Source organism: Meriones unguiculatus, chromosome 1, assembly GCF_030254825.1.
Source record: "Meriones unguiculatus strain TT.TT164.6M chromosome 1, Bangor_MerUng_6.1, whole genome shotgun sequence".
NCBI lineage: Eukaryota > Metazoa > Chordata > Mammalia > Rodentia > Muridae > Meriones > Meriones unguiculatus.
Window position 1 is genome coordinate 173,443,970 of NC_083349.1, and position 15,621 is coordinate 173,459,590.

General features: G+C 41.1%; 1 protein-coding gene across 1 annotated transcript; it reads left to right on the top strand.

Moving 5' to 3' along the window:
- The first annotated feature begins 919 nt into the window (after window positions 1–919).
- On the top strand, window positions 920–10,749 carry LOC110566313 (prostate and testis expressed protein 14-like). The gene is made up of 3 exons (XM_021664156.2): window positions 920–980; window positions 9,820–9,933; window positions 10,396–10,749. The coding sequence occupies exons 1-3, from the start codon at window positions 920–922 to the stop codon at window positions 10,524–10,526; spliced, it is 306 nt and encodes a 101-aa protein (XP_021519831.1). The 3' UTR covers window positions 10,527–10,749.
- The last annotated feature ends 4,872 nt before the right edge of the window (window positions 10,750–15,621 follow it).

Genomic DNA, 15,621 nt, shown 5'->3' on the forward strand with positions numbered 1-15,621 from the left:
TTTTGACTCATCAGCAGGATAAGGAAACCAGACCCACAGTGAAGGACTCTTTTCCTTCCTAGGCCTTCCTCAGAGTCCTTTAATTTTCCTGTCTTTGTATCCTATGTAAGGAGGAGAACATGGCATGCAGGGAAGACAAACCTAATCAGCTATTTACTCTTACTACTGTTCGGTTGAACTACAAGGATACTCCCAGGCACATATCTCATTTCAATGAACGTAGAATTTTATTATTTCAGTGTATCCTGTTGAGACAAATAGTTTGCTTATGCACAGAAAAAAAGCCAGGGCACATTATGCAGCTCCCCTCCAGTTCATCCAGACCTTAGGATTCCTTGGGGTCTCACAGCCATAAACCCCGATTTTAAAGTTTCTGTAAAATTTGGAGTTCTGGAAAAGAAGTGCAGTAATCAAACACAGATTCTCTTGATTCTTTTTGGTTAGAAAAAAAAAAGGAACAACTTATTTGAGTGAGAGAGCAGGAGAGAGCAGGGTTACTTAGTTATTGGGAGTATTAGTCCTTATCTACAGTTTCAGAGGTCACAGGTGTTCATACTTCCTCTGAACACACTTCTCCCAAAAGGAGTCCTCCAAGGAATTGCCCTCCTGGTCATCAGATAGCATTCCAATTTCCTGGAAAGAGATGGGAGCACCAAGGGTAGCATTAACTGTGACTCAGTATACCTTGAATTTAAGCTTTTCCCTAATGACAGCTTTACAGGCCATGTGTTACAGCAGCATAAAGTTAGTAAAAGGTTGTGGTATCTGGGCTTCCCCCTGGCTATACGCTCAGTCCGTTGTCTGGTATGCCACTGGCTTCCTCTTAACTTAGGCTACAATATAAACCTGTCTTACTGAGATGGGGCCTAAGCGCTCTGTCCTGTTCTCTGCGGTTCTCTGATCTGAAGATCTCACTGCAATGGGAAAGCACATCTTGCTGCTCCTGCTGGGCCTCTCCTTGCTGGCAAGCTCCCTGCAAGGTAAGATTCTGGGGGCATTGATGATGGTGGGGAGACATACTGATGTCCCAGAATAGGGGTGTTGGGGATGTGATATTCACATTCCATTTTTCCCCTTGCCTCTTGTACACACTCAAGGATGCTTCCCTCCTCCTTCTCTTTGTTATGGTCCTGGTACTCTTCCTCCTGCTCCTTGCCACCCTGTTCTCCTCCTCCCTATCTTCTTTCACCTGTTGCTCTGTCATATCTAAACATCCTCAGTTCCTCAAACTCAAATGTGAATGTGCCTAAATTTGGATAGGAAGTGGGATAGGAAGGTCATTAACAGAATGAAAACCTGGGTTCATCCAGTCCTGTGTGATAGAATGCCTTAGTTTTAAAAACAGGATTTCTGAGAGACTACATACAGCTAGTCTTGCTCAGCCCTTATTAGCCAGTATATAAAGAAATGCCTCTTTTGACAGCCTCTTTCCCAAGATAGTCTGTCTGTCTTGGGAAAACTCAGGAAAGAAACACTGCAGACCTATATAGCCTCCTATAGCTGCACAATTTCCCTCATTCCCAAGTCCCTCAGCCAGTCCCTATAAAGGGTCAAAGTCATCTTTTTCCTGAGGTAGACCTTTCAGTTTTCTCTGGGAGAGAGGCCGTTCCTCACCGTGTGTGCTTATAGTTCTCCCTGGTAGGGTCAGATCTGGCCTCTTTCTGCTTTCTGATTCCTCATGATGCCTCAGAAATCTAACATTCAGTGCCAAAACACTGAAAGGGCATCAGAGTCCACTGTTGGCCTGAGTCCTCCTGCATGGACCTTGCTTGTTCTCATCTGTAGCAGCATCCTAGACCCCACGTAGTCTAGCAGGGACATTTGTCTCTCTCAGGCAACCATTGCTTTTACTCTAGAATACCTCCTTCTTTCCTTTTACTTTCCTCTGTCTCACTGTGACACAATCTGACTTCCAGACCAAGGCCCAGTTCCTTCAACTAGCCCACATATTCACCACAGCTCAAATGTTAGGACAAGTTAACTCTCTGTGACTAACTCAAAGGCACCTCGTTTAGGTCTGGGAGCTCACTGAAGCCCTTTCTTTCTTATCTCGAGACTCACTTAGTTGATCGTTCTAGAAGCTTTCCAATGGGCCATGAACTTCACTCCATCAATAGTTCAAGGAACTTTCCACATGCTTTGTGGTCTCTTGGCTCCTGGAACATACCTCTGGGGATGCCCTTTTACTTCCAGATATATTTGGTCAACCCAAAACCCAAGGGACTCGTCTAGTAGCTAGATTTGACACTTGATTTTTTCCCTTGGTTTTGCACCCATTATGGGTTCCAAATTAATTACCCTTAGCATGTTTATGGACTAAACTTTAAAAGCTTCTTTTGGGAGCCCTCTGACTAGCCATACTTTTTCATCTCTCAGTCCTACTCTACCTTCAATATATATTGGACAATGTCCATTTGATGGATCAAAATTGAAACTTTCAATCTTAATATCTAAACTGATTTAGATAACTTCCTAAGATAGGATGGAGAATGGTCTAAGGACTTTCCCATCTAATCTTTTCCTTCCTCATACCTTTTACTCAGCTCCAGATTACCATCTTGCTCAGAATGCCAATTTAGTTAATTCCCAACCCCCTTCTCCCAAAGGGTCCTCTGAGCTCATGGGAAGTGAACCATAAAGTCAAGATAAGGTCCCAACTGAGACAGCTTATTGCATAAGGGGAATGCTCCCTGTGGGAACTACAGATCAGGTGCTGCAAAGAGTATGAAAATGGAGCAGCCCCTTTCATTTCTCTATCCATGACAAAATCTCAAGCATCTCAACAGTCTTGTTAGCCAATGAGTCCAGGAGCCCACCTTAGAAAGGCTGTAGGGTGAGGGCAAGTTTTTATATGAAAGACAAGATTTTCTGTATAAGCAAGGCCCCTTTGCTGTGCGGCATGGAAGGGAAACTGGGAGTAGAAATTACAATGGGTCTTGCTGCCTGCAGCTTCTGTGGATTTCCAAGCCTGCTTTCCTTAACTGAAATGAGATAGTCTAGTCTTACTGTTCTTGGGACACACTTCTATTCCTTATAACTTGGTTCTGTTATTGTTTCTTCCCCACCAAGCATGGATTCTCTTGCTTGTATTTTTCCAGTTTTCTATTTGATGGTTGCTAGGTTATAGGTACTTACATTATTGGCAAATTGCTGTCTTCATAAGAGAAAAAAAAAAATACTTGTTAGGATTTTCAAGTTGTTTGGCCACATATGCACACACACATACAAACTGGTTATGGATAGACCATTGGGTTCCATCTTATAGAGATTAAAATGTCTTTTGTTGGGAGGTAATATTGGAAAATTGTCACATGCTGTTCTTTTAAAGATTTATTCATTATCGTGTATACAGAGTTTTGCCTGCATGTGTGCCTTCAGGAGAGGAAAAGGCACCAGCTCTCATTATAGATGGTCGTAAGCCACCATGTGGTTGCTGGGGATTGAACTCAGAACCTCTGGAAGAGGCAGCCAGTGCTCTTAATCTCTGAATCATCTCTCCAGTCCACCACATGCTGTTTCACTTCACTGAAAATCTGGCACTGGAGATCGGATTTGACCTGCCAACTTCAGACCCAAGCACGTTTGTCTCAAATTTTGTCAAAGCCTCTGTCCTGGGTCAGGCTGTCCCTCTGACTATGTGACAGGGAAAGAAACAACAGAACACACCCCAAAAATGTTATGTGATTTCACACAGCTTAGAAGTAAACTATTTCCAATAGAAGATGCTATTTTTTATCTCACGGTATAAAATGTCTGTAACAACATGTAATAGGATGTTCATACATGAAAATGGTAAAAGGGACCATCTGTTTAAAATCTTTCAATAGTAGTCCAGCATCATAGTTTTAATAGGGCTTTCTCAGTTAATTTCAGTTCTATACACATGAATTTACTGATGATTGTGTTACATACAGGTAGTTATAATTTGCCACACTACTTTATGTGCAAAATTTACATTTAACCTTGTTTTATTAAGGTGATGTTGCACATGACGTTTTAAGCTAAACAATTTTGATCTTCAGAACTCTAGCTTTGTCTCTTTAAAATCGTCACAGCTGGACTTGTTAGATGCATATATTAAGTCAAGAAAGAAGAACATAGGCAAGATCTTTGAACCTTTATCTGAGTGTTCAGTCACTCCTCCTAGCCAATTATGTATAATTAGGTCCTAATGGCATGTATGAGGGTTTTCAGGAGAAAAAGACTGGAATTTAGAGACTAAAATCTAAAAATAGGAAGGGAGTCCAACCATGCAGCCCTGAGAAAATTGTTATAAATAAAGAGTAAATGCCTCAGATACTAAACCTATCCATACAGAAATTATCTCACAGAAAATGATGAGGTTATTTCTTCCTATTATGCCACAAGTATTTATTTATTTATTTTTAATTTTTCATCAATTACACTTTATTCATTCTGCATCCCCTCATAAGCCCCTCCCTCCTCCCCTCCCAATCCCACCCTCCCTCCTCCCTCTGCTTGCATGCCACTCCCCAAGTCCACTAATAGGGGAGGTTCTCCTCTCCTTTCTGATCTTAGTCTGTCAGTTCACATCAAAAGTGGCTGCATTGTCCTCTACTATGGCCTGGTAAAGCTGCTCCCCCCCAGAGGGAGGTGATCAAAGAGCAGGCCAATCAGATTATGTCAGAGGCAGTCCCTCTTCACATTACTATGTAACCCAATTGGACTCTGAACTGCCCTGGGCTACATCTGTGCAGGGGTTCTGGGTTATCTCCATGAATAGTCCTTGGTTGGAGTATGAGTCTCTGGGAAGTTCCCTGTGTTCAAATTTTCTTGTTCTGTTGCTCTCCTTGTGGAGACCCTGTCCTCTCCAGCTCTTACTATTTCCCAGTTCTTACCTAAAATTCCATTCACTCTGCCCAACAGTTGCCCATCAGGCTCAGCATCTGCTTTGATAGTCTGCAGGGCAGAGGCTTTCAGAGTCCCTCTGTGGCTGGTTCCTAGGTTGTTTCCTGTTTTCTTCTTCTGGCTTTCAGAGGCCCTCTGTAGCAGGTTCCTAGGTTGTTTCCTGTTTTCTTCTTCTTCTGATGTCCATCCTCTTTGCCTTTCTGGATGGGGATTGGACATTTTAGTTAGGGTCCTCTCTCTTGCTTAGTTTCTTTAGATGCACAGGTTTTAGTGGGTTTGTCCTATGTTGTATGTCTATATGAGTGAGTATATTTTTTAAATTGAGAAGGATTTCTATACAAAAGCTGAAGTGACTAAATGTAATTACAGATGTCTAGCTCTTTGAATATTGCCCTTCTTTGTTCTTGTTTACAAAATGTTTCTCCATTCAAGGTCATGGTTATCTTTGAAGTTCTTGTCGAAATGTAAACTTTTCTTCTCACAGGATCTGTAAGACCACTGAGGGTTGTTTAAAAAAAAAACTATTTAATTTCAAGCAGAGAGAAATCTTAAGACCTACAATGAAAGGGGTTGATAGCCAAAAGTCTCATAGGTGATCGACTTTAGCTTGCTACAGTATGCCTTGTATGTAACTTGGATTAAACTGTGGAAATAGGAAGAAACAGTAAGCACATATGAGAAAGGTGTTTTAACAAACTTAAAATATTAGTTTATGTTTTGGAGAAAAAAGTTAAATATCTCAGAAAAGAATGGATTTTTGTAAAACAATTTTGTCTTAACAATGAAAACAATAACAGAAGAAGGAAAAGAAACAACAAAAGCATAAAGCTAAATTGCAAAATGTCTGAGTAAGTTATGAAAGATTTATGAAAAGTAGGACTTAAGAATGATCTAAGTTTGATTCAAAAGATTTATGAATTCTTAAGGTTATAATGATCTATTCATGCTAACAAAAATCTGACAAAGTTATATGTATAATTACGTATTCTTTGCTAACTTTGTTAAGCTTTAGCTATTTGGAGAACCAGAGCGATACAAAAAACTGTGATATTTTGTAGAATGAGATTCTATCCCCAGATTCTTCATAGACTATATTTATAATAGTTATAGACTATATTTATAGTTTACCTAACACTGTAAGATATTCAATTCAAAGTTATAAGTTTTATGGCTCAAAATTTTAACAGGGATAAAATTATAAACTTAGAATTTTAAAAGTCTTACTAATTTATTACAAACTGCTAAAGATAATTTATGCATAAAAGTTAATGATCAGTCACCTTATAAATGATCAAAAATTTTAATGTGTTCTCAACTCTGTTTACAGCCATGCTAAATGCAAATGTCTTCCTTTACAGAGGAAAGCTTGCAAAGTAACACCAATTTATATCTCTCATTATACAGTCCTCTATATAATTTTTGGCTCAACACATGTAACTTAAAACAAATTTAACGTAAACTTAATTTTTTAAATGTAAAATAACATTAGAAATGAACCACACTTTGAAACATTAATCATGAAAAATTGATTGCTTAAGTAAATGGGTTAAATTTACAAAACTCTTACATGGCAGAGTGTCCCCAGACTGAAGTTGTAACCTTTTGTTTGGATGGGGCAAAATTTCAGCAGAGTAGAATGAATCTCAGCCTCATTACAGGAGAAAAACGCATGGACAAATAAGCTGTCAGAAGTCTGCTGCCCTATCTTTGCCTGTGTAGGCCAGACCAGGAAAAACTCCTATCTATAGAGAAGATGAATCATTCCTTATGTCTCATGTGGAGGATCTCAGAGTCTGCACCCACACCTTAGAGGTCTAAATAGCAGAGAGGCCAGCAGCAATTACTCTGCCTCAGTGTCTCTCAAGCTGACCTATGAGGATGCTGTGGACAGGGAACCTTGTGCTAAAGCTACTGCTCGACTGGTATGGGATTTGCGCGCTAGTTCAATGAGCCATGCTGGTTACCTTGGCTTTCAATTTATTCCCTTAGCAAAAGCTAATTCCAGAGTGCCTAACCACCCACAGCTCATGATTAAACGAGGTTGGAAAAGTATGTAGAATATTCAAGCACTGTTTTGGACATTTTGCTAGACAATCCTATAAAAATTACTCAATAGGATTCTATTTCTACTTAAATTATCAATTTGATGCTGACTGTGATGTCTACTTTTATGCCCAACTTGACACAAGTTAGAGCCATCAGAGAAGAGAAAGCCTCAGTTGGAAAACCTCCTCTGTGAGACTGGGCTGCAGGCACGCTTCTAGGGCATTTTCTTAAGTAGTGATTGATGGGGGAGGTCCGAGCCCATTGTGGGTAGTTCCAGCCCTGGGTTCTGTAAAAAATCAGGGTAAGTAAGCTATGGAAAGTAAGACAATAAGCAGCATCCTCCAAGAACTCCGCGTCAGCTCCTGCCTCTAGGCTCTGGCTGTATTTGAGTTCTTGCCCTGACTTTCGTCTGTGATGGACTTCAATGTGGAAGTGAAAGCCTTTCCCCCTGCCATGCTTTTGGTCATAGTGTTTCTTCACAGCAATAGAAAACCCAGGACACTGACTTCAGCTGACTTCTTTGACAAAGCTTCCAGGCACTTGTTCCTTATGCAGAAGTCTGATGAAACAAACAGCTGATTACAGTGTCTCAGTGTTTCCCCCAAACTGTACGGTTATTACCTCCTGACTTATGTTCTAGATCTGCCATTTGTTAAGTTTCATTGCGATAGCTTGGATGGACCCTCCTCTGAGGCATGCTAACTGATGCCTCTTCTACACTGCCCTTTTCATCAGACTGAAGCAGTTTTAGAAATATCAGCCCTGCCCCCAACTTTAAGCCCCTGAGATCAGTTCACTGACATCTCAACTGGGTTATTAATGGGCCATGGGCCATCCAAATCATCTCTCTTCTTGCTACTCTGGGTGTGTTATCAGAACTCAGCACTAAAATGGGCTGTCTAAGGGCTTCTTTGCATCAATTAACCTCTCTGTCTCACAAGCTCTTAGAAAATCATAAAGAAATTTCAGATCAGCCTAACATCCTTCAGGACCAGCTGTGCTCTTTGCCTGTTGCAGCACTTCTAGGTTAAAACTCATTAGATCTGCATACTGCTAAGAATGGGATTTGTACCATCCTTCTCTAGTTTTGTTGCTTTTGCACCAACAAATCCTAACTGGTTGAGACTCAAGGACCAGGCAAAAAAATTCAACCATAAGCCACCTATGGGCTTTTGGTTCCCTCCCACCCTGGCTCCTCCCCTTGATCACTTCTTTCTCCTTATTATCCTCACACTAGTATTTTTACTTACTGAACTTCCTCTTACACCCAAATAAAATGTGCCCCATAAGCTCTCCTAATGGCACCTACCCTACAAGAGCTCCATTTGATCCTGACTCATCTGCAGAAAGATGTCTTAGATGCTGTCGGGAAACTCTGGATGCATAGGACTGCTTTCCCTTTCACCTCAGGCCAGAAACAATTCTTTATATTAGTCCTGTATTTTCTCCCTCTTCTTTCCGTCAATACTCCATAGCTTCTGTCACTTCTAAGTAGCTTACTTTGGGGCAGCAATCCTGGTAGTGGAACTCCTGGTAGTCCTTGTCACCCTGAATCAGTTAGACCTGGAAGGAAAAGTTTCTCTCTCCTACCGTCTTCTACTCTTTCCACAAACCCAAAAGTGTTTCTGTCACTCTCTTCCACCTTATCAACTCCACTGGCATCTTTTCATTCTGACCAGACCCACCCCTCCCAAAGAAATGCAATGCAATTCCCACTCCCTATTTAGAAGCTCCTGTTTATAGACACTTATGTCATCTCACCATCTCTCCCTCTTCTACTCCCTCCCTGCCTTTACCTTCCGGGGAAATCTCAGTTTTATTCTAACTAAACATCTGTTTAGAGCCCTCCAATGATTATTTTTCAAAGGTTTCTGCAGGAATACATGACTGCAATCATGTGATCCATTGCAGATTATAAAGAGAAACTCTCCTCCTGCTAAGTAACCACATGTTTCATTACTCTATTCAAGGGTTCCTGGACTACTCCCTCCCAACAACAAATCCCCTCCACTTGAAGCAGCAGGAAAGCATCACTGTCCAGCTTCCCTTTCTTTCAATGTCCATCCTGGCTCCCAGCTCTTTCTGTGCTTTTCAGGGTTTGGAATGTCAGAGTGTTTTGAAAACAGGATTCCTGTGAGAATATAGATGCCCTCACTCTTCCCTTATCAGTCACAGAAAGGAATGTCTCCTGAGATAGCCTGTTTCCCAAGATAGCCTGCCTCACCTTAGGAAAGCACTTTCAGGAAGTAGAGACTGCATGCTACATAGCACCCAAACCGCAGCAATTTATTCATCACCAAACACCTCACCCTGCCCTTATAACGGGTTGTAGCCAGCCTTTCCCCCTGGCAGGAGTGTCCATCCAATGTGAGGCATGCTAACTGCTGCCCCTTCTATATTGCCCCATTCATCAGATTGAAGCAGGTTAAAAGATTCCTCCTTCCCCTGACCACAAAGACTTGAGATCAGTTCACTGACCTCTGAAGGTCCTTTTCCTGTGGGAGAGAGGTTTCCCTTTGCTGTGTATGCCAACAAATAACAATCCTGTCTGGTGAGGTCAGACTCTGGTTTCTTTCTGCCCTCTCTCTCTTTAGGCTTTCTCAGAAACCTAACACTGTGTGGTGGCTTACGTACCCCACATCAGAGCTTTGTTTTCTCATTCTGATAACCTGGTCCATTCTCAGAGTATGAGGATGGGGAGCCTTCCAACTCTTCTTTAAACTTCCCTTTTCAGAGTCTAGTCCCATGGTCATGACCTTTCATGAGGGGGTCAGCTCAGCATATAGCCACCTCCATGTCTGCCTATTGTTTGTTATTCATTAACTAGAGCCACACACTCAACTCCTATTGATACCTGAGTCTGGGCTCTGAATGAGCCCCTTACACTGGCTTTTGTCTTTTCAGCGTTGACATGTTTTGAGTGTGCTAGGCTCAATTCTCAGGGGATTTGTGAGAAAGGAGAAAGATGCTGTAAGGCGAAACCTGGTGAGAAGTGTGCCTTACTCCTAAATGTTAAAGGTATGTAAGTAAGATCTGGGAGCCCTGAGGGTCATCTTGCTTGGCCTACAGTGATGAACCCATCTCTAGAACACTGAGGGAAAAATGGGGAATTTAAGGAGGGTATATTTCCTCTAAGATTAGGGAAAGGTCCCATTGGTTCTGGTAATAGTTGTTACTGACTGTTGATCAGACCAACAAAGAAATTATGAAGAAATAAATTTTGGGAGGTGGTCCCCAGGGAATCTGTGGTTGAAAATAGTCTTGTATGATAGGAACTGGATTCTAAAATTCTATTCAGCACTTTCAGGAATGGAGTTCTACCTGTGTGTCAGATTAGGGATTGAGGGATGATGGACCAAAGAGACCACGTCAGTTATGCCTGTGTGGCAGATATACCTTTCATTTGGGAGTCTGACTCTTCACTGAGTCACTGACTCTACTAGTATTTATATTTTGCCTCTTGACTTTCTTCTTCTCCAGGTGGCAGAATCCAGTTTGGAGTCCAAAGATGTGCTGATATTTGCTTCAGTGGGACTGTTCTAAATGGAAATAGCACAGTAAAAATGAGTTGTTGTGATGACAAATCTTTCTGCAATAAGCTATATGCCTGATCCTTTGTACTGTTATACTTTAGGTGAGCCTGACTACCTCCCTGTGTTTCTGTAGCCTCCTAATGCTGGGAAGTCTACTCTCAGCACCTCTTAATCCTGACACCTGCATGTACTTACCATCAGCTGTTGATATCTCAGCAGAGCAACAAGCTAGAGTGATGTTTCCTGCTTCTCACCACTCCTGGTGCTCCCCCTTTCTCATATCATAGTTTCCTTTCCTTTCTCCCTGTATCTGTCCAGCACAATAGACATGTAGCTCAAGTTCCCCATTCTCCCCTTTTCAACAAACATGTTCTTTCTGATGAACACAACACTGGGAAGTGATTTTTTTTTTTTTTTTTTTTTTTTTAGTACTAAATATGACAATGCTGATACCTGTCCTCTATGAGGCTTCTGTTTTTGCCAGGGTGTTCATTCAACTATAACTTCTACATCTTCAATCTGGTTCATAAATTTAGGGGTATATTTGTCTCACTGATGTGACCTTAATAAAATGATGTTTGGGAGAAAGAATTTATTTAAGCCTATGATTTGAGAGGTTTTCTACCTCATGATGGGAGGTTGTAGTGGAACAGATATTCAACTTTTGGCTTGCTGGAAGCTGGATATAATATGAAGGGACCAAGCCAAGATTCAACCATCATGGATTCATCCCTTGTGGCCAATTCCTCCAACCAGGATATAGTTCTCTCAATAATCTATTCAAATTTCTAATGCATTAGGAGAGTAAACCAACAGGCTAAGTCAAAGATATCCACCTCAAGCATCTCTGGAAATGGTCTCACAGGAACATCCAGATTTGTGCTTGATATCCTCAGTCCCGTCAAGTGACTAGAGTCAGATATCACAGGCTGAGGATGCTCTTGCACCAGTGTCCATTTCCACTGTGTGTTCACATGTACATGAACTACTTTATTCTCCAGGAAAGTTCTACTGTTTAGCTTTTTTTTTTCCTAGTAATTTCATAGTTTTTGAAGTTGGCATTATTTGGAATTTTTATTTTTGCATTTGTCCCAGTACTTCTTTTTGCTCAACCTAAAAAATGCAGACAATACTGTAGACAAATAAAGCTGCTAGTAATTCCATGCCACCCTGCAGACACAGAGCTTGCTTACATTATTATATGTATATTTCAAACATATTAAAAATGTTAGAATTTTGAATAGGTCTTGATATGTGTTTGAGTGTATTGAAATATAAAAGTCATATATTTACAAATATTAAAATTATTATAACTTTTTTCAGTGTTGTAAATTGAGTCATGACCCTGGAGCATGCCTGAAAACATTGTCTACTGACCATATCTGGACACTTCATCCTGCTTTCTACATCATGTATCTTAGATGGTTTCTTTTCTCTACATGTATCTTATAATATGCAGTTGGATGCTCTGTAATTTATTACATGTTTTATAAATTTATTTTATTATTTGTGTATAGCTGTTTAGATTATTTTCAATGTAAAAGTTTTCACATTTATTTACTGTGTGTATGTGTGTATGTACATACTTATGTATGTGTGTATGTACATACTTATGTATGTTGTTCACATGCAATGACATGTGCGTAGATGTCAGAGTAAACTTGTGAAAGTCATGCTCTCTTTCTACCATTCTGTTTCATAGCCTTAAACATATTTTTAAAAGAAATCTGTTTTTGCAATAAAATAAAGTACCCTTTTTAGAAGTGAAATCACAAAGCATAACCATAATTTTAAAAGTCAAAACCAAATTTTACCAGTGTAAATAATTCAATTTCTAAAATCATTACCAATTTAAAATGAGATTTATCTTCCTAGACTGAAAGGAGATAGGAAGATAAACAGAATTCATTACAACTAACAGGTTCTGTAAAAATTATTTTGCCCTGCCCCACACCACGTGGCAATTGCAAGATGGCGGAGTCACATCACATGGCAAATCACATGGTTGCTACTTAAAATCTTCTGTGTTTCTATAGATGCTACAAATACATATGCACACATATATGTTTTAAATACGAGTTTGAATTTAAACTTTAGATATATCCAATAACTGATAATCTATAACCAAGACATACAGAGCATACTAAACATTTAAGATTATTCAGAAATAAACATGTTATGGCCGTATATGCAGTTTAAAACAGACAGACAAAACTTTTTTTACTTTCTTCAGCTATAATTTCAAGCACTTTGTTATTGTTGAAGCAACAAAAAGAGTTTGTTACTTGCTAGCAGTGTTGCCTGGAGTGACACCTGCTGCAGCCATCCCTTGGCATGCCTACTTGCCTTTGCCCTCTCATGTTGACCCCTGGAAGAGAAGTGGGCACCACCACCATTTTTCCTCCCAGAGACCAGGCTTGCACAACTATGGCCATTGTTGCCAGCCTACCTGCCTTCTCAGCAGGCTCTTTTCCACCCTCAGCTAAAGGCTAGAGGAGCAGAGCTTGTGGACCATGGCTTGAGCTGCCCTGTCAGGGATCTGCAGCTTGTGCTTGAGCTGCCATGAACCATGGCTCTGCTGGCCTAGAACTAAACTCAAGTTTTACCCATGGTTAAATCAATTTAAGAAGACCCACCATAAAACGACAACAAGAGCAAGGACATTCACGAACAGACACAAACATTCTTAGGGAAAATTTGGCTGACCAGAGAATTGCAGCGGTACCATTTGCTGGATCCAGAACCAAAGAACCAATTTGAGAACTTTTAGGCTCTTCCCAAAACCAAAACCAATGAGAACTGAGGCTCTCCCAAAGATGTGGCAAGAACATTGAGCAGGGGGCTTTATAGTGCATCTGCTAATCCCAAGGGCCAATTTCAACTCTTTTTGCAAAAGGAAACCAAAACCAAGAAAGTAGATACCAGAAACAAGAACACAGAGACAAAGAAACACAAAACATAAACCAATATCTCTGAGACACAGACAGGCATGGACAGACAGGAACAGAGTGCTCACTTATCAGCCAGTGTTCATTTCCATGTGCTGGAGGGCATTAGGGTGGTCTTGTGGATCTCAGATGATTGGCCAAATGTTATGCCCAGATCTTAAGGTCCCCAAAGACCACCAGGAACCAGACAAGAGCAAAGAACTTTATTCAGGCTTAAGCTCTGTCTCTCCATCTTCACCAAGGTAGAGGATCAAAGAGGAGAGGCCTGAGCAACTGTGTGGCAGGATTTTTTATGTGGGGTATGAGCAAGAACCCAGAATTCCCATCTTAGCAGTTACAATTGGATGACATTCAGCAAATATAAGCTTATTACAGAGTGATTGGTTAACTAACATAACTAACATTGAGTGAGCTACCCTTAGACCTCAGGAATGTTAGGTCGGTGGGCTGTGCAGCACAGATGCCCCATCCTGAGATAAGATAACTTCCCATTCTTGTGGTTATCCCAAGGCTGTTCCTTGGGTAGGGAATTTTATGCCCTTGTTTCTGGGACTGATGACTTTGGGAGGGTGGGCGGTGTCAAGCCTGATCCTTTCAGTAGCACCATCCTTGATTTCAAGATGTAGGACAGAGCAACAGTAATAAAAACCACATGGTATTGGTTTTAAAAGCAGACAGAGCAAGCAATGGAATCTAGTCAAAGACCCAAAGATGCAAACTTGTACAACCACTTTGGAACTCAAGCTGGAGATTCTTTAGAAAATTGGGAAGAGTTTTACTTCAAGACCCAGCTACACCACTGCTTGGCATATACTCAAAATATGCTTGTGGGGCCTTGCTTGATTAGGTTGAAGTCTGACATCTCTGGATAACCATTTATTTGCACATGGCCTATGATGGTGGACTCCCTTTTCTCAGTGAGGCTCTAAAAATTTCCCCTGCCCCTCCCCCATATGGGTGACCACAGGTCTTATAAGGAGTGTCAGATTACAAGCCAGACACTTTCTTTTTTTTATAATTTTTTTTATTTTTTTTTACTACTAATTATACTTTATTCATTTTGTATTCCCCCATTAGCCCCTCCTTCCTCCCCTCCCGATCCCACCCTTTCTCCCCCTTCCTCATACATGCCCCTCCCCAAGTCCACTGATAGGGGAGGTCCTCTTCTCCTTCCTTCTGATCTTAGTCTATCAGATCACCTCAGGAGTGGCTGCATTGTCTTCTTCTGCGGCCTGGTAAGGCTGCTCCCCCCTCAGGGGGAGGTGATCAAAGAGCAGGCCAATCAGATTATCAGACACTTTCTTAAAAGGTTCAATTAACTATTCATCCCTAGAAATGTCCCACCCTGCTAAGGATCCTAGTCTTAAGCAGTGACCTTCAATTGCACTTAAGATAAATTAGTACTGTGTTCTCCTTCTTGTGATAGGACCATGCTACTACATGGAAAATGAGACACTGTACCATTATATATGAATCAAGTATCCCAGTGAATCAAACACATTCACCCTTGAAATCCCAAAGTTTATGTTTCCCTTGATTTCACAAAAATAGTACACATACACTTTCTCAGTCCAACACCATCTGAGACTGATGTATTGGAAGGGGGAAGGAATCAGTGTTGGACACCCAAACTTGGGCTGCCTCCATGAAACTACCTGCCTGCTGCCAAAAGTTCCTGGACTGCTGGCTTGACTCTTTCAGCTAGCCACATGCTACCAGCTGCAGTGGGCTTCCGGCAAAAATAACCAGCCTGTGGCAGTGCCTCTGCAGCCAGCCATCGATCTGCATCTCACCAGATCTACCTTCTCGTTGGTCTTCTGCCTCTGCAGTGCTTAGGACAGCAGCTCAGCCAAGAGCTTTGGTATTGCTGCAGGCTTTGGAATGCTTGAGCTTCCACTGCCACTAGCGATCTCATTCTAAAAGAGTTAACCTGTAACACTCTGTGGAAAACCTTTTCTGTACCCTTGCCTAGCACATGGTCCCCATTACAAAGCACTCTAGCTGCCCCTGAGAGAAATGTAACCATTGTTCTCCCTGTCCCTAAGAGGAATGAAACACCTATTCTCCACCTGGAAGCCAAATTCTAGGCCCTGGCCAAAATCCAGGACTCCACCAAATAGTGAATGATAATGCTTAACCAGAGCAGGAAGACATTTACTCAACTATGTTCATATCATATTTTATTTTTAATAGCCTGAAACTGGAAACAACTCAGATGTCCCTCA